We start from the raw sequence: 19,397 nt of genomic DNA on the forward strand, positions 1-19,397 counted from the left end.
TGGGAGTGCAGAGTCTTAACCGCTGGACCACCAGGGAAGTCCTGAAATGTAGACTTTTTTTTAAAAGCCATTTTACTTTCTTCTTGGAATGCTTTTCTGCATCCCACCCACTTCATGCGACTAATTCCTGCTTATCTTTCCCATTGGTGTTTATTTTATTATTATTTTTTTATTTTGGCCACACCATGTGGCACGTGGGATCTTGTCTCTATATCTGCTGAGGATACAGAGAGGTAAGTAGGACATTCCCAAATTCCTGTCTTCATGAATTATAATCTAGTGAAGACAGATACTGCATAATAATAAAAGGGGCAGGCTACTGTGAGAGCATATAGCTGGTGATCCTAACCTACTCACTGGATCTTGCTAATCATTTCTGAAGAAATGATGTGTAAGCTGGATTTGAAGAAAAAAATGTGTTACTGAGGTGAGTGGATAGTTGAGAATAGAAGTCAGGAGATCACTGGGGGACCTGAGAAGGAGCAGGCTCACTGCTGTGCACACTGAAGAGATGCTGAGCACTGAGAGTTTTCTTTTGAAGTGTTTGAGGATTAAATTTTCCTTCAGGTTTTATCAGCCTCAACATTCCATTCTACATTCTTTCCCCAGGTATAGTAGTGGAAGATTGTCTGATTTTGCTTCAAAACCTGTTAAAAAACAACAATTCCAATCAAAATTTTTTTAAAGAAGGCTCATATATTCAGCGTATGAAACCTTGGTTTGAAGTTGGAGATGAAAATTCAGGCTGGTCCGCACAGAAAGTGACTAATCTGCACCTAATGCTACAGGTATACTGTCCTTAGACATAAATGTGATAACAATTTTGACAGTGATACTTTCAAAGAAAAGAAAATGGCTTGTGTTTTGATAAATCCAGGATGTTGAGTTGGTTTCAGATGGGCTTTAAAAAAAAAAAAAACGCTTTTAATATGGAGATTTGCAGTTATACGCAGAGATGGAGATTCCCCCCCCACACCCATCAGTTAGTTTCAATAATTATTAACATCTGGCAGTTTTGTTTCATCTTTTATCCCTCTCTCTGGCCCTGCAGGATTATTTTAAAGCAAATCCAAACATACAGTTTCCTGAAAGGTTTTGCACTAGAAAATAACAGGTTAGCTTGTTGAGTTGAATTTTTAAAATCTACTATCTTCAATTAAGGTTCTAATATCATAAATTTTAATACTCAGAATATTAAGTTCAAAGAAATTCATTCAGTAAACATTTACTGAGAGCCAGGCACTGGATGCTTGGAAATGATTGGTAATGTCCCTGCCCCCAAAGATTAATAGTCTTGAGTTTTAAATCTAATACAAGTTAAATTGACAAATCACGTGTAATTTTATTTAAGCTTTATGGTGAAAGCTTGGTGGTGATAGACAGTAAAAGTGAAGACGGTAGAATCCCAAATGAATTCTACATCAGAGAAAATGACAGAGTTTTTAGAATATTTTACTTACTTATCCCTTTATTGAATTCCCCTTCTCCAGACCCTTAAGCTTATACGGGTCTCCCACCTTACTAACTCTCTAGTGATTCCTGTGGGTCTTCGAGTGTCTCTGAATTGTGCCTGCATCTCTGAAGTTGTGTTCCTCAAAACTAGATGGTTAATCAGACTGGTAATTAGAATCCACATATTGTTGCATGCTCTGGGAGTTGCCTGCATAGCGTTGATTGATAATTAGGGTGACCATATGCCCCAGGTCACCAGGCCAGTATTCATTTTGTAATTACTAATAGTGTCCTCTTTCACTTCAGAAGTGTTCCAGTTTAGATAATAAATTATATACTTAACCTATTTAGAATATGCCTAAAAACTGTCAGGAAGATATTTTACAGGAGAACATGGGCAGAATCATTCTATTTATACTCCTATCTTCATTGTCTATATTTTTACTTGTCAGTATTACACATTTCAAGGCCATTAGTTTTTTATGTTTTAGAAATAGTGTCCCAGTGGTAAGCTTGATATTTTTGCTCAACGTTGCTGTCTTAATAAAGGAAATTCCTCTAGAAAAGTAATTTTCAAAACGTGATTAGAGAAAATGAAGGCATCTAATGATGTACAAATTACATATATGTTTCCTGCTAGAGTGAAAATTTAAACTGCTTCAGCAGCTTACTCATGTTTTATAGCTTAGGGTACTACGTAAATAATTATTTTTGAAGGAAGTGTCACTTGTTAAAAATTAAAGGACTATTTTACCCCCTAAAAAAATTTAGAATATAAATATTTATATAAATATAAATAAACAGAAAAACACAGTATTCTGGTTATATAGTAAGTTAGTTCTTTCTTTAAGTATTCTTTGCTTTTAGAAAGTGAATAAACTAGATACTAATCTTGAAGAGCATAAACTTCAAAATAAAGAAACTGAGTTTAACTCACTTTAATATATTCTCCACGCAAAGACTGAGTAGTTGATGGAGTCATAGCTTCACAGGCCACAGGTTATCTTCTGCTTTTCAACCTATTAGAGGGTTCTTTCTTGATAGCTTTATTGCTTATATTTAGGGTTGCTTGTATTTCAAGTTCTCTATTATGTACCAAATGAAAATGCATTACAATTGATGATAAACAATCCTTTTTGGATAGATATTTCCATTTAGAATTATTCATCATCACAGTTATAATTATTATGGAATTCTAGGCCACTAAAAATTGAAATTGACCCACTTGAGGATAGTTCATTCACATTTTGCAAATTAAATTTGGGGGAAGCATCTTATTGAAAAATTTTTTAGTTGTAAAACATTTAAATTTTTTCTTGGAATGATAATTTTATGACTAATTCTACCTACAGGAACCCATTCTGTGCCATTTTTTGGATAGATACTGCCAGTGACTCTCAGAAAGCTCATTACCTTATGAGAGACTCCTTTTCATTATTATTATATTTGTTATGGTGATCTGCAATCAGTATATTTGATGTAACTATTGTAATTGTTTTGGGGCACCACGAATCACACCCATGTAAGATAGAGAACTTAATTGATAAATGTGTGTGTTTGACTGCTCCACTGACTGACTGTTCCCCATCTCCCTATTCCCTGAGACATAACAATATTGAAATTAGGCCAGTTAATAACTTCACAGTGGCCTCTAAGTGTTCAAGTGAAAGGAAGGGTCCCATGTCTCTCACTTTAAATCAAAAGCTGGAAATGATTAAGCTTAGTGAGGAAGGCATGTTGAAAGCCTTCATAGGCCAAAAGCTAGGCCTCTTGCACCACTTAGCCAAGTTGTGAATGCAGAGGAAGAGTTATTGAAGGAAATTATAAGTGCCACCCCAATGAATATATGAACGATAAGAAAGTGAAACAGCCTTATTGATGATATGGAGAAAGTTTTAGTGGCCTAGATAGATGATCTAACCAATGATAACATTCCCTTAAGCCAGAGCCTATTCTGGAGCCAGGCCCTTACAACTCTTCAATTCTGTGAAGGTTGAGAGAGGTGAGGTAACTGCAGAAGAAAAGTTTGAAGCTAGCAGAGGTTCATGAGGTTTAAGGAAAGAAGCCATCTTCATAACATAAAAGTACAAGGTGAAGCAGCAAGTGCTGATATAGAAGCTGCAGCAAATTATCCAGGTGATTTAGCTAAGATAATTAATGATGGTGGCTACACTAAACAACAAATTTTCAACGTAGATGAAACAGCTTTCTACTGGAAGAAGATGCCACCTAGGACTTTCATAGCTAGAGAGAAGCCAGAGAGAAATCAATGCCTGGCTTCAAAGCTTCGAAGGACAGGCTGACTGTCTTGTTAAGGGCTAATGCAGCTGGTGTCTTTAATTTAAAGCCAGTGTTCATTTACCATTCCAAAAATTCTATGGCTCTTAAGAATTATAAGCCAAATCTTTTCTGCCTGTGCTCTATTAAATGGAACAACAAAGCCTGGATGACAGCACATCTGTTTACAATATGGTTTACTGAATATTTTCAACCTACGGTTGAGACCTACTGCTCAGAAAAAAAAAGATTCCTTTCAAAATATTACTGCTCATTGACAATGCACTTGGTCAGCCAAGAGCTCTGAAGGAAGTGTACAAGGAGATTAATGTTGTTTTCATGCCAGCTAACACAATGTCCACTCTGCAGCCCATAGACCAAGGAGTGATTTTGACTTACAAGTCTCATTATTTAAGAAATACATTTTGGTTTCTTTGTTTTTTAATATTTATTTGTTTGTTTGTTTGTTTGGCTGCACCAGGTCTTAGTTGCAGCATGCGGGATGTAGTTCCCTGACCAGGGATTGAACCTGGGCCCCCTGCATTGGGAGCGTGGGATCTTAACCACTGGACCACCAGGGAAGTCCCTAAGAAATACATTTTGTAAGGCTGTAGCTGCCATAGATAGTGATTCCTCTGATGGATCTAGGCAATTGAAAACTTTCTGGAAAATGAAGAACATTTGTGACTCCTGGGAAGAGGTCAAAATATCAACATTAACAGGGATTTGGAAGAAGTTGATTCCAACCATCATGGATGACCTTGAGGGATTCAAGACCTAAGTGGAAGAAGTAACCGCAGATGTGGTGGAAACAGCAAAAGAACTCGAATTAGAAGTGGAGCCTGGAGATGGGACTGAATTGCTACAATTTATGATAAAACTTGAATGGATGAGGAGTTGCTTCTTATGGATGAGCAGAGAAAGTGGTTTCTTGAAATGGAATCTACTCTTGGTGAAGATGCTGTGAAGATTGTTGAAATGACAACAAAGGATATTACAAAAACTTAATTGATAAAGCAGTGACAGGGCTTGAGAGGATTGACACCAATTTTGAAAGAAGTGTGGGTAAAATGCTATCAAACAGCATTGCATGCTACAGAGAAATCGTGAAAGGAAAAGAAAGCCGATGCACTAAACTTCACTGTTGTCTTATTTTAAGAAATTGCCACAGACACCCCAACCTTCAGCAACCACCACCCTGATCAGTCAGCAGCCATCAACATCAAACTCCACCAACAAAGAGATTGTGACACGCTGAAGGCTCAGATGCTGGTCAGCATTTTTTAGCAATAAAGTATTTTTTTTTGTTGTTTGTTTGTTTGTTTGTTTTGCGTATGCAGGCCTCTCACTGTTGTGGCCTCTCCCATTGCGGAGCACAGGCTCCGGACGCGCAGGCTCAGCAGCCATGGCTCACGGGCCCAGCCACTCCGCGGCATGTGGGATCTTCCCGGACCGGGGCACGAACCCGCGTCCCCTGCATCGGCAGGCAGACTCTCAACCACTGCGACACCAGGGAAGCCCAATAAAGTATTTTTTTAATTAAGGTTTCTCCATGTTTTTTTAGACATAATGTTATTGCACACATAAGGGACTACAGTATAGTGTAAACATAACTCTTATTTGCAATTAGAAAACCAGAAAGTTTGTGTGATTTGCTTCATTGTGATATTTGCTTTATTGTGGTGGTCTGGAAGAGAACCTGCAATATCTCCAAGGTATGCCTGTATGTTTTAAAAAGCAGGAATAGAAGGGTAATAAATTTAAAACAAAAATCCACAAATAAAAACCACCGACGTCTAGCTAGAAAGGTCCAAAAACAAGAGCCAATGTGTAGTCCTAAAGCCTCTCTCCTGTGACATCAGTTTATTAATGAAACCTCTTGGAGAATGTCTGCTAGGCCAGACGTGGAAACATTAACTATTTCAATTCTTCATAATTTACTGATTTAACTACTGACTGAGTTTTTCCACAAATTCTAGTGATTGCCGGTCACCTTTTTATTCACCAGCAGTAAAAATAGCGCTTTTCATACCCATTTTATTTTTTATATTTTATCTCCCCCCACAAAAACGTCCCCTTTCTTAGTGAAGTCATTATCTATCATATGCACCAGCTATAGCAATAAAATTGTTTTAGTCTCCTCTGTTATATCATTGATTACTTCTGTACATTTAGGGTAACATTTGTATAGCACTTTGTCATTAATAAAGTATTATCATAAGTATACCATTTGATCTTGATATATATATATATATATATATATATATATATATAAGATTTTGTACACACATATACATATAACTTTAGTTTTAAAATGTAAGGTATATACAGATTTATTTTGAAGATGTAACTGTGCTGAACAGTTGTTTAAGATAACATTTTTCATGTCTCTGAAATTTCATGTTCAAGGTTAGACTAATCATAGCATCATAGAACCTTAGGGATTTAATTAGCATTAACAGTCAATGAGGCTAACACCTTGCCTAATGCACAAATCTTCAGCCATGTCTCCAGTTGTTCATTTTGCCCTCTCTTTAAATATTTCCAGTTTGGGAGGAATTTTATCACACCTCAGGCCATTCTATTTTCAAACCTGCTTTACGATTAGGTCTTTCATCCTTACTTCCATAAGAAATCTACCATCCTCTTACTTATTCATTATTCATTTTTTGAATACGGACTATGTTACAAATACTGTGCTTGTTGTTTGAGATACAAAAAATGACTGGGGCAGTTTCTACTCTCTGGGAGTTCACAATGACCTGAAGGAGATAAAATTAAGGAAATAGCATAATGTGGTATGTACTGTAACAGAACTATGGCCATGAGAGCATGAAGCAAAGAGCTCCTAGATCTGGCTGAGCAGTTGAGGGAATCCTTCACATAGGTTTTCTGTTCATATAGATCAAATTTGTCTCAAGACTTTTCAGATCTTTAAAAGACAGATTTTGTGTTCTCTTTCTTTCGCAGCTTGTTCGTGTACTGGTTTCTCCAAATAACCCTCCCGGTGCTACCAGTAGCTGCCAAAAAGCTATGTTCCAGTGTGGCTTACTGCAGCAGCTTTGCACTATCCTAATGGCCACTGGAGTTCCTGCTGATATCCTGACTGAGGTAAACCAAATAAAGGCAGAGGCTACTCTGTGGAAGCTGAAATCAGGAAGCCTAGGAAGAATTAGATATCAGCTGAATGAAAAATAGGAATTGTTAACCATTCTTGTATGTTAAATTCCTTATTGACCCTATAAAATATTAGCATAATGATGACAGTATCAATTCCAAAAGGTGTATTCATTCCTCAAGTTTAATAGTATATAAATAATGTTAAAGCTTAGAAGATTTCTCATTAATTTTATTGTATTCAACATGAGTGAACAGTATGATTTATGTTTTTAATTTTGAGAAGGGTATGACTTAGTCAAGTAAGATTTGAGTCTTATTCGTAGAATAATAAATTCTTTTTCCTTGACATGACATTTTCTGTTTCTTGCCTATTAAGAAAAAGAAGTTAGTTTGAAGAAAAGAAAGGTTTAGTTTATTTAATTTTTTTCTCAAATTAACACATGCATATTAAAAAGCACAGATAATAGTAAAAGTTTTATAGCAAAAACTGTCTTTGGACTCCCTTCTCCCTACCCTAAGCCCCACTTCCCCCCTATATAACCTTCCCGCTTTACTTCCTCCTTGTCACCCCCGTAATTTGTATTTAAATCAATAATCAGGGTTTATAGTTTTATGACTATTCCAATACTGTTTCCTGCTAAGCCAAATAGAGCTCTATATCTTTTTTTAATAACCCTTTTTCTTTCCTGAGTTATAATAGTATTCTTTTTTCATTTTACAGATTTTCTATGTATCTATACATATTAACACTGTTATATGTGTTAATGTGTTAACACATTGTTCCGCATTCCAGACCTTCTTCCGGAAGCCCTCCATCTTCCTACTCAAATATGGGCTGCTTATTCTCTATTTCTGCCACACATCTCTTATTCTGGGACTTTCATTCACCATCCTCCAACGATCCTTTTTCCTCTCTCTTAACTTGGGGATTCCTTGGTTATCTGGATTCTGTGTCTTTTTCTCCCACCCCTTGGTTCATTATCTTATTTTACTTCCTGAGAGAGGGCAAATGGCAAGATAATTTGTTTTTAGCTCTTTCATGTCACTCCTCCACCTGCAGTATGACTCTAATGTTTGGTTAGGTATGGAATTCAGAATTGGAAATCATTAACATTCAACTTTTAGAACATTATTCCAGTGTTGCTGTTCCAGTGTTGCTGAAATCTGAAGCCATTTTGAATCTTCGTCCTTTTTGTGTAACCTGCTTTCTCTCCCTAGAATCTTTCTTTGTTTATGGTTTTCTGAAATTTACTGGTGATGTGCTGTACCACACACCCCACCCCCACCCCCAGTAATTTTGGGGCCCTTTTAAGCCAGAGACATAAGTACTTCAGTTCTGAGGATGTTTTACATATTCCTTGACCATTTCTTTCCTCTTTTCTGTTTCTGCAACTCTATTAATAGATTGTTGGACTTTCTGGATCCAGTTTGTCTTTTTATTCTGTTTTCTTGGAGGCTTTTTTTCAACTTCATCCTTAAATTGAATTTTTAATTTGTTAACATTTTAAATTTGTTCTCTGATTTTATTTTTAAGCACCCTTTTCTTGTTTCATAGAAATGGATTCTATCTCTTAGGAGATATTAATTTTAGTTTTTCGAGATTTTAAATGCATGTGGTCACGTGTTATTTTTAGTTAGAGGCCTACGCTTAATGTTTTAAAATGTTATCTCAAGAAAGTGTTACAAGTCTATAATGCTGTCACTGATTTTTTTGGTGTCTAGGTTTTGCCATTTAAAAGCAAAAAGCAAAAGAATATAACATTTTCTTCTTTTGGAAACAGGGTTTTTCCCTTGACTGACTTTCTCTAAATTCTCTCCCCATCCCCATTCATTACAGACCATTAATACTGTATCAGAAGTTATTCGAGGCTGTCAAGTAAACCAAGACTACTTTGCTTCTGTAAATGCACCTTCAAACCCACCAAGGTAGGAAAGGGGAAATACTGAGATCCCACAGAGGAAGTGAAAACTTACTTTGGGATTTAAGGATATCTCATATACATACCTTATTCTTTTAAGAAGTTCAGTCATGTGTTTTGAAACAAATTATCTGACAAGATAAATATGTTGGTATTTAAAGAGTTTGTGGTCTTTGGAACTTATGTATTTGGGCTCAGGTATCACTTCCTAGCTATGTGCCTTAAGCAAACAGATCACTTCATTTCTCACAGCTGCAGTTATCTTTTCTGTGAAATGGAGATGAAAATAGTTACTCGCTTGTGTTCTGGCTATGGTTTTTCAGTCAATAAAAATGACTAGCTATTGATTTGTGTACCTGGATTACAATGTTTCTTTTTGTTCTTTTCTTTTTAAATGCAACAGACCAGCCATTGTAGTACTTCTTATGTCCATGGTTAACGAAAGACAGCCATTTGTATTGCGCTGTGCTGTTCTCTACTGTTTCCAGTGTTTCTTATATAAAAATCAGAAAGGACAAGGAGAAATTGTGTCAACACTTCTGCCTTCCACTATTGATGGTAAATAATTTAATTCTTTTTTTTTTTTAATATTTATTTGGTTGCACCAGGTCTTAGTTGCAGCAGGCGGGCTTCTTAGTTGCAGCATGCAGGTGGGATCTAGTTCCCTGATCAGGGATCGAACCCAGGCCCCCTGCGCTGGGAGCACAGAGTCCTATCCACTGCGCCACCAGGGAAGTCCCGTAAATAATTTAATTCTAATTTCAGTTTTAAAGTAATTGTCTTTTAAGCTTTTAATGGTAAAATATATCATAAATGTGTAGTAGATATTTAAATGTAGAATATTAGAATGTAATAGAATATTTAAAATATTGCATTTCCTTGAATTTGTTTTAGAAAGTAGTTTTTAATTAAGGTAATAATTTCTGGAGTATTACCATCATCAGTTTGATGCCTAAAATATTCTAATATTTCTTTGTTCTGCAACTTTTCTTCCAAAGTACTTTTTTGTCATCTTTGCATTTGTTTTTGAAAAAACAGACTTTTGAAAGTATTACTTAATACTACTAATTAGCAAATTTTTAAGTAGCATTTCATACTATTTTTGTGTGTTTGGAAAGCAACATAATTAATTTTTACCTTATTATCTGCCTGCCATCTTTGTAGCAACAGGTAACTCAGTCTCAGCTGGTCAGTTGTTATGCGGAGGTTTATTTTCTACTGATTCACTTTCAAACTGGTGTGCTGCTGTGGCCCTTGCCCATGCTTTACAAGAAAATGCTACCCAGAAAGAACAATTGCTCAGGGTTCAACTTGCTACAAGTATTGGCAACCCTCCAGTTTCTTTATTGCAACAGTGCACCAACATCCTTTCACAGGTAAAGTAGCCAGCAAAACTTCTCTAAGGGGGCGGGGGGAGAAAGTTTCACTTTGATGTCAGTGATACAAGCGTTTAAGGATGTCCTTAGTAGATGTAGATGAAAAAGGAGAGAGGCAAGGACTGCTCATTAGCTCACTGTCACCAGAAATGGTTTTGTGGAGAGAAAGCAATAAATATTCTTATAAGAATGGTTTTGCCAAATTGTGAATAAGGTCTGCATCATGATGGGAACACATGTTCTGGACAGAAAGGTGGTTTTTTTTGACTTGTTTTCTTTTTATATCATCCACACAGTTTTTGCATGTCATTTTCTGTTTCTGCTTAATAGCTGAATTCGGGTCATTTATGAGAGGGAATAGAATAGAGTGGTTCATAGCTGTGCACCTCGCTCTTTCTCTTCCCAGAGCAATTGATCTTCCTTTCAAAAAACAAAAATAAAATACCATTCCAATGCTTATATAGTTAAACAGTAAACCCCCTTGATGTTTGTGAGCTCTCAAATCCTCAAAATGCCAAGACATATAATTTACCTAGTAAGATGTAGGTAAACAACTTAAAATGTTTACATTCCTTTAGACTCCTAAGGAAAGCAGCTAAGCTTCATTGAAATGTGGATGCTAGGGCTTTTAGGAATGTCCCTTACTATTATTAGAGGATTTACCCACATGTGCCAGCCTTGTTGTTAAACAATTCAGGTTCATGCGTTAGCAAAACTGTAAAGTCATAGACATTCAGATTCACTCAAGGAGAGTAAAAATGTACATAAGCCTAAAATTGATCCATCCACTGGTATTATCCTAATCCCTTCCCCCTGATATGCGGAGTCCTTCTTAGTTCTTAATTTTGCCACACTGGTTGAATTGTTTTATTGTGAGCTTTTAGAGAACGTCAGTGCTATCCATATGAAGTTATAAATGAAACCTTGAAAATTAACTGTACTGAAATGGGAGTTGAACACTTCCTTTGTTGCTTAGAATAGGTTTACTTTGATTGAGAGCCTATTTTAACTTTATCATTTGTCTCTTAGTGATTTTTTAAAAGTACCCCAAAGCATTCATATCCTTACTTATTTAATACTTGTCATTCTCTTGTTGCTGTGAGTGGAAACAGCTATTCATTTCTTTGTTTTTTCTTAATTTTTTATTGGAGTATAGTTGATTTATAATGTTGTGTTAGTTTCACATGTACAGCAAAGTGAATTAGTTATACATATATCCACTCTTTATTAGATTCTTTTCCCATATAGGCCATTACAGAGTACTGAGTAGAGTTCCCTGTGCTATACAGTAGGTCCTTATTAATTATCTATATTATATATAGTAGTGTGTAACAGCTTTTCTTGAGCCAAACAGAAATTAACTGCCCAACAGTCATCACCACATACTTCACTCTAACATTGCAATTACAATTAATGCATAATGAGAAATCCTCAAGATAGTGGTGTGCTACCAGTCTAAGTAATGACAGTGCTATAAAATTATCCATTCTCCTCTAAAATGTATATACATTGTTATAGAATAAAAGATTAGAACTATCCTGTCCCAGATTATTGGCTTGGGTTTCTAGAGACTGTATTTGAGGGACTTTTCTAGATTTACATTTCTCTAAAGCAGTAATATTTATGAATAATTTTTAATGTATAATTTGCAGGGTGATAAGATCGACCGACGGGTATGTATTACTTGTTTGGGCTTAGGCATTTTCCTCCTACAGCAAGCCTTTTTCTTTGTCTTGGGTTTTGCTGATTGGTTTTTTTAACTGCTTGTTTGAAGTTATATTCTACTCACACTTGTATGTGTCAGCAAGTTAATCTCTATCGTGGCTCTCCAGTTTTTCTCCGTGGGGTATTGTAGTGGTGTTATTAAGGACTATAGGAATGGGAATCTGAAGCTATACTGGTGCTTCCTCTGGGGATGCTTGCACTTTCTGGAATTCCTTGGTTTTGGGTTTTTGGTGTGATTTTTCACCCAAGCTTGCTTCTTTATTTCCAATGAAACCATTTCAAAGGTAGTAAAATTTAGGATTAAGAATTTTGTCTTTAATCAGTATGTGAAAGAATGTGATGACTTTTATATTACTTAGGTTATTGAAAATATACAATAGTAAGTATTATTTTGTAATTTGAAAGAGTTTAAATCTCTTGAATTATTCTGGATGTAACCCATATGCTACACTACCATTGGGGATTAGTTTTTGATGTGTGTTGGGGGAGAGTGTGATTTGTATTTAGTTTTGATTTGTTTTCTGGAGTATTTGGCAAAAATGGCATGTACCTTAATCCCGTACTTGGAATTTGTGTTCATAATTTGTGTTCAATTATGCAGTGTGGACAGTAATAACAGGTCCTATTAGGAATTGTATGAGCATGATTTAACACATGTTAATAGCTCACACACAGACATATTTGGAAGCTTTAGCTGGCAGAATTTTTTTATATTAGGTAAAGTATAAGTATACATGTCATTCATTTAAAAGGGAAATTTTTGGAGGTATAATTTATATACAGTAAAATGCAGAGACCTTAAGTGTTCAATCTGATGATTTTTGATGGTTGAATATACTTCGGTAACCACCACCCAAAACAAGATATAGAGCATAGTATTCAGAAACCCAAAAAGTTCCATCATGTCCCTTTCCTATTAATTCTCTGTCCTCAGAGGCCACCACTAAAACATGAATCTGAGGGCTTCCCTGGTGGCGCAGTGGTTGAGAGTCCACCTGCTGATGCAGGGGACGCGGGTTCGTGCCCCGGTCTGGGAGGATCCCACATGCCGTGGAGCGGCTGGGCCCGTGAGCCATGGCCACTGAGCCTGTGCATCCGGAGCCTGTGCTCTGCAGCGGGAGAGCCCACAACGGTGAGAGGCCCACGTACCGCATAAAGAAAAAACAAAAGAGTGAATCTGATCATAATACTCTAGAACCTCATTTTAATACTTAAACACTGGAAGTTTAAACTGTTACCTTTACATATTATTTAAATGAACAATGCACAAATACTAAACTTGAAATCCACAGAGTAGGAGTATGAGGGATTTTTATTTAGAAAATATAATTGGGGCAACATAGTAGCTTATGTTAAAGGTGATTCAGGATCGTTTATTTTGTCTGTGGTTCTCTTCCATCCTATAAAATCTTTGGTTTTGTCAGCGGTTCACAAACTCTAAGGGGCTGAGAAGAGATAGGTATTTTTTCTTGACTTAAACCTGTAAACAAACATGCAAACAAATGTGTTTGTGTAACACATAAACAAAATGAATAGTTTTAGCTTTTTTTTTTTTTTTTTTTGGCCGCCCTGCATGGCTTGTGAGATCTTAGTTCCCCAACCAGGGATCAAACCTGCGCCCCCTGCAGTGGAAGCGTGGAGTCCTAACCACTGGACCACCAGGGAATTCCCAAGTGTGGCATTCTTTTAGCTGGTCTAGCTGTTTATATTGTAAGGAATCCATCAGAAAATGAGAGAGCGCTGAAATAGAATGTTTTGATAGCTTTTACTGCTCAATTTCTAATTTTACTTATTTGGCGGGATAGAGCAGCTTGATCAGGATTTTGTTGGATTTATATTATTATCAACATTTTATGATAGTATACTGGACAAATACTGTAACATTTTTGCGCTCTCTAATAGTTTATTTTTCTTTTCATTTTGGAAAATTTCGAAAAATAGAAAGTAGAAAGAGAATAATGTCCCTCATTCTACTACCCAAAGGTAACTACTGGTAAAATTTCAGGCTTTTTTTTTCCCTATACTGTTTATTTACGTAGCAGTGATCATGCATTAGATTCTATTTTGTATTCTGCATTTTTTCTTACAAGTATTTTCCGTGTTAGTAAACACTAAGTCAACATCACCTTATATGGTTGCACAGTATATATTTCACTAAGTAGATATACCCTAAGTTAGTTAATTGCACATTTAATTATCTTTTAATTAAGTTTAATTGCACATTTAATTATCTCCCATTTTTCCCTGTTATAAATCATGGTTTGATGAACATCAGAATAACGTAGTCTGCACAAAAGACCATTATTACAAAGTACTCACTTTGCACGTTTACAGTATGCATGGATTTCTGTTAACGCAGCAAAGCAAGGACTTGCCTGCATTTCACTGATGTTTAAAAAAAAATTATCCCAGCAATTGTATCATTTTTTTCTTTTCCCAGTTCAAACTTCTGCCATCTATTTTAAATTGGGGGCATTAGTTCTGCTTTTAATATGCTAGTAGGTAGAGAGTTGTATGTAGAGTCACAGAGTTAGAAATGATGGTAATAGTTTATAACATTTGTAGAGCACTCACTGTGTACCATGTGCTGCTTCTAAGTTCTTTACATGTATTAACCCATTTATAATCCATGAGATAGGTATTAACTGTTACTCCTGTTTAAGGATGAGGAAGAGAAGTTAAGTTGCCTGAGGTTTCATGGCTGTTGAGTTTTAGAACCAGGATATGAATCCTGGTATCTTGGCTTCAGAGCCTGTCTTCTTAACCTCTTTGAGATCATTTAATCCAGCCACCTCTGTTTACTAAATGAAGGAGTTGAGGCCCATGTAGTGTATTGAACTTGTCCAAGGTAAGGCAGTGGAAGATTTGGTTCTTCTAATTCCAAACCAAATGTCATTTTCACCGACACCATACTGCCACTCTTAGAATTAAAACTTTAGTCCTTTAAATTTGAAATGGATAGGGCTTCCCTGGTGGCGCAGTGGTTGGGAGTCCGCCTGCCGATGCAGGGGACGCGGGTTCGTGCCCCGGTCTGGGAAGATCCCACATGCCGCGGAGCGGCTGGGCTCGTGAGCCATGGCCGCTGAGCCTGCGCGTCCGGAGCCTGTGCTCCGCAACGGGAGAGGCCACGGCAGTGAGAGGCCCGCGTACCGCAAAAAAAAAAAAAAAAAAAAAAAAAAAAAAAAATTTGAAATGGATAAATACATGGTTTAGAAATCAAAATGATACACGAAGTCTTGGCCCCAACCCTGTCCTAGTTCCCTGCCTCCTGTTACTCTTTTCTTCTACATCTGGAAGTGTTTTTTCCGTATGTGCCCTGATCTGCACCTTGGTGTTTTGTTTTGTTTTGTTTCACTTAATAGAACCTTGCACTTCTCCTTGCAAAGTAAAGTAAGATTACGGTGTGCTAGGTGCTCTCTTCCCCCACAGCCTCCCAACAGTGTGTTGTCACACTTGTACTTTTGCCAGTCTGCTGATAGGTGGAAAATGTTATCTTAGTGAGTTTTAATTTATATTTTTCTTACTAAAAGGCTGAATAGTTTTCTGTATATTTATGCATCATTTGAAGGTGTTTTCATTAAACCCTTTTATCATCTGCCCATTTTTCTATCGGGTTGTTAATCATTTCTTCTTTATAGGAACTCATATTAAGGAACTTAACCCTTGTCTGTGATAAGTTACAAATATATTTTTCCTGATAGGATCTTGGTGTTTTGCTTTGGATTTTTTTTTTTTTTTGGGTATCAGACTTTTATTTTATCGCTTCTACATTTTAAGTCATACGTAGGCTTTCGCCACTTCAAGATGTTAAGGAATTTGCCAGTATTTCCATCTCATACTTTCTGGTTTCATTTTTGCATTTAAATCTTTGTTCTCTTTTTCTCTGAATTGTGTGAGATATGGATCCTCTGCTCTTTTGAACTGCTCTCTAGTTTTGCCAACATCTTTGAAGTCTGTCTGTAACCACTGATAGTTATATTCTGTCTTTTTCACATACTAAATTTCCATTTGTAGCTGGATCATTTCTGGACTTTCCGTTCTGCTCCTTGATTTGTCTGTTCATGAGGTAGTATCACCTCATTGCTCTCTTTCATTTTTTTACAGTTTCTCTAGTTATTCTTGCTTGTTTATTTTTCCATTTGAACTTGAAAAGCAGGTTGTTTCGTTCCAGAAGAAACAAAACAAAACCTGTTGATATTTTTATTTGGATCACATTAATTTTACAAATTAATGTAGAGTCAATATCTTCATGATCTTGAGTCGTTCTCTCTAAGAACATGTGTCTTTCTGTTGATTTGTGTCTGCTTTTGTGCTCTTAGAAGTGTTTTTAAACTTTCCTCATTTAGGTTTTATAGAGTTTTGATTAGGCTCATTCCTGAGTACTTTATCTTCTTTTGTTGCTGTAGTCAACAGGGTGTTCCATTCTATCTTCTGCCTGGTTCTAACTAGTTATGTTTGACTGTGCTCTTAACCTTCAGTTAGACCCCAAATGACCTACTTTTCAAAATTGAATCTAATTCCATTTTTGTTTACTCAGACATCAGCCAGTGATTTGATAGAATGCCCTTGTATATACAATGTCGGTATATTTGGTACCTGCAAATGGTATTCCGGTAATAAACTTTTTATGTATAACCAGGGGAAATCAACAAAACATTCACATTTATAACTTGAGTAATTAGTTGTAAATTCTCTGTGGCACATAGTCAGTTGAGAATAACTATATTTTTAAACTACAGTGTACTTGGGTAACATGAAAATTTATTGTGGACAGTAATGACATAAAGGCAAGGAAAAAGCAAAAATAATGCCTTATGTAAAAATTAAATTCATACTGATTAATGCTTACTTGGTAAATCATTTGAAGAGGTCTAATTTGAATTTGTTTAATTAAATATTAAGTATACTTGAAAAAAGATTATGGAAAGTTCAAGATACTGACATCACGGTTCGTGAAATTAGAACTGTCTGGCTGAGTGATAGAAATTTTTCAAAACACAGTAATGGTTACTTTAAATCCATTCATTGTCTAGATTTTTGAATAATTGCATTTTGGATATTTTCTGAAATTACTCCCAGAGCGATGCATTACTGTGCTAATTTCCATTATTTTGTTTCACACAAGTTTTGTTTTTCTTAAACAAAAATACAGGTTATGTAATATAATGTGGGCAATGGCAATATTAATGAGCTAAGAGAATATCTCATAAGAGATACAAATGTGTTGTATCAAAATTTAGGAAACTGTAATGTTGATGGACATGCTAGTTTTCAGTATTGTTTAACATACTTGGCGGCAATATAGTTAGTGGTTTGAGGCACTTAGCTAATTTAAATAAATCTTTTTCTCCTTCATTAAGTTTGTGATTTCTCATTATTTGGCATTTCTCAGGGGGTTTGTAACATGGTTTATTTATTTTCTTGTTAGAGAAATATATTCGTTAATGAAATTTGACTAAATAATTCAGGAGATTATTTCTTTGTATTTTTCTTGATGTTTTTTGAAGGAGGTAGAATTTGTCCTTTTATGAGAAAATTGTTCTTAAAATTCCTATTGAAACATCATAAATTTGCCAGCAAATTTATGTCTTTGTAAAGTGTTTTAGGACTGATAAAATTTTTTAAGCATCCACATCATATATTTCTTCCTTAGCATATCAGATTTTCCATTAATAGTATTTTAGATAACCTGGTATATGCTTATGAGCGTGGATCAAGTCTAATTTCTGCTCTCGGTTTATTTTGGGAAGTGCAGCCCAGAGAGTATACAAGAATGCATTCTCTTGTTCAATTTTTAAAATCCAGATACCTGACACATCTTTTATAAGATGTTAAATATCTTTTTATGCAGATGGGGAGGGATCTTAGGGCAACTTTAAGTTTGAAAAAAATAAAACAAGATTTCTGCCACCTTGTTTATTGCAGGGAAGCAAAATACAGACAAGAGTTGGGTTACTAATGTTGCTTTGTACCTGGCTTAGCAACTGCCCCATTGCAGTAACACATTTTCTTCACAATTCAGCCAATGTTCCCTTTGTATCCTTTATGTTTTAGTAAGATGCATGTAAGTATTTACCTTTTTTATCTTTTCTATTTCTTCTCAACTAGAGTTAGCTCCATGCCCCAAATATTTGAATCCTCTTTATCTATGTAACAACTTTTTAAACTGTTATGGTGACAATGATCCTTACTTAAGCTGTGTGGGTGTAGGTGTGGGTGTGGGTGGGTGGGTGGGTGTGTGAGTGTACGTGTACCATTGTGTTATGTTTACTCGGACTGCGTATAGAATTTTTTGTAGAAACTCTTACATGAAATACATGTCAAATTCAAATTGTAAAACAAAGTACTCTGCATATTATGAACCATTAGTTTTCTTAACAAAGTTTTCAGCTTACAGGACAAATTGCAGAAAATCTTGGAGAGGAAGAACAGTTGGTCCAAGGCTTATGTGCTCTTCTGTTGGGCATTTCGATTTACTTCAATGATAACTCACTTGAGAGCTATATGAAGTAAGTAAGGGGAAAATGCCAGGGGAAAATGACTTGCTAATGTCATCAAGAGATAATGATAAATTTTTTCTGCCAAAGTATAATGTAGACCAAGCTTTTATGTTTCATTATGCCTTTTTTTTTAAGCATCTCAATATGCTTATCTCTGTAGAGAGAAACTAAAACAACTGATAGAGAAGAGGATCGGCAAAGAGAATTTCATAGAGAAACTAGGATTTATTAGCAAACATGAGTTGTATTCCAGAGCATCTCAGAAACCCCAGCCAAACTTCCCCAGTCCAGAATACATGATATTTGATCATGAGTTTACAAAGCTGGTAAAAGAACTTGAAGGTAAGACAACAAAGTTTATCTTGATATTCATTAGAAAGTAGTACCTAGGATTGTATTGCATATGTATATTCTGGATACATGCAGATTATATGATAAGCCTAAAAGTATTTTTTTTCCTAGCTCTTGATCTGTGGCCCACTTAAGGACTTTTGGCATTCAGTAAGATTGGAAAGATGATTTCTTATCTCTCATGCAGTTAGGCCATATGTTTTTACTGACTAAGTCTTAATAATAAAACAGTATTTTAAATAAGTCTTCTTTTACAGGTGTGATAACTAAGGCTATTTATAAGTCCAGTGAAGAAGATAAACAAGAAGAAGAGGTGAAGAAAACACTAGAGCAGCATGACAGTATTGTGACTCACTACAAAAATATGATTCGAGAGCAAGTACGTACTGATAAATTGTATCCAACCTCGGTTATACTAAAAGTATAGATACTTCTCTACTTTAGGGAGGAATTTCTCTCAGCATTTCCAAATGCAACAGGATACACAAAGTAAAACTCATCGTTTTCCTAAATAATTCAAAAGCATCTGAGTATTCAACACACTGAGAGCTTAGTATATGCTAAGCAAGTCTAGTGGTAAAGATAATCGAAGGTATGTGGCAGCATTGAGAGGCACCTAACTTAGCTAGGTAGGAGCAGGTGCTTGGAGAAGACAGAGAAGCTGAGTCCTAAAAGGA

At 35.8% G+C, this 19,397-nt stretch overlaps 1 protein-coding gene across 4 annotated transcripts in view; it reads left to right on the plus strand.

The window, feature by feature from the left end:
• The window catches only part of USO1 (USO1 vesicle transport factor), a 90,126-nt gene that overhangs the window by 57,780 nt on the left and 12,949 nt on the right, over positions 1-19,397 (plus strand). For 2 of the 4 annotated variants that reach the window (XM_032632453.1, XM_032632455.1), the window contains 9 exons: positions 610-788; positions 6,700-6,840; positions 8,687-8,775; positions 9,172-9,326; positions 9,933-10,144; positions 17,795-17,905; positions 18,260-18,378; positions 18,530-18,711; positions 18,978-19,099. In XM_032632453.1, the coding sequence (XP_032488344.1) occupies positions 610-788; positions 6,700-6,840; positions 8,687-8,775; positions 9,172-9,326; positions 9,933-10,144; positions 17,795-17,905; positions 18,260-18,378; positions 18,530-18,711; positions 18,978-19,099 (1,310 nt within the window). Of the gene's footprint in view, positions 1-609; positions 789-6,699; positions 6,841-8,686; positions 8,776-9,171; positions 9,327-9,932; positions 10,145-11,796; positions 11,818-17,794; positions 17,906-18,259; positions 18,379-18,529; positions 18,712-18,977; positions 19,100-19,397 lie in introns of all 4 variants that reach the window. The other 2 variants (XM_032632452.1, XM_032632454.1) reach the window with 2 other exon arrangements.

This window comes from Phocoena sinus, chromosome 5 (assembly GCF_008692025.1).
Source record: "Phocoena sinus isolate mPhoSin1 chromosome 5, mPhoSin1.pri, whole genome shotgun sequence".
Classification (NCBI taxonomy): Eukaryota; Metazoa; Chordata; class Mammalia; order Artiodactyla; family Phocoenidae; genus Phocoena; species Phocoena sinus.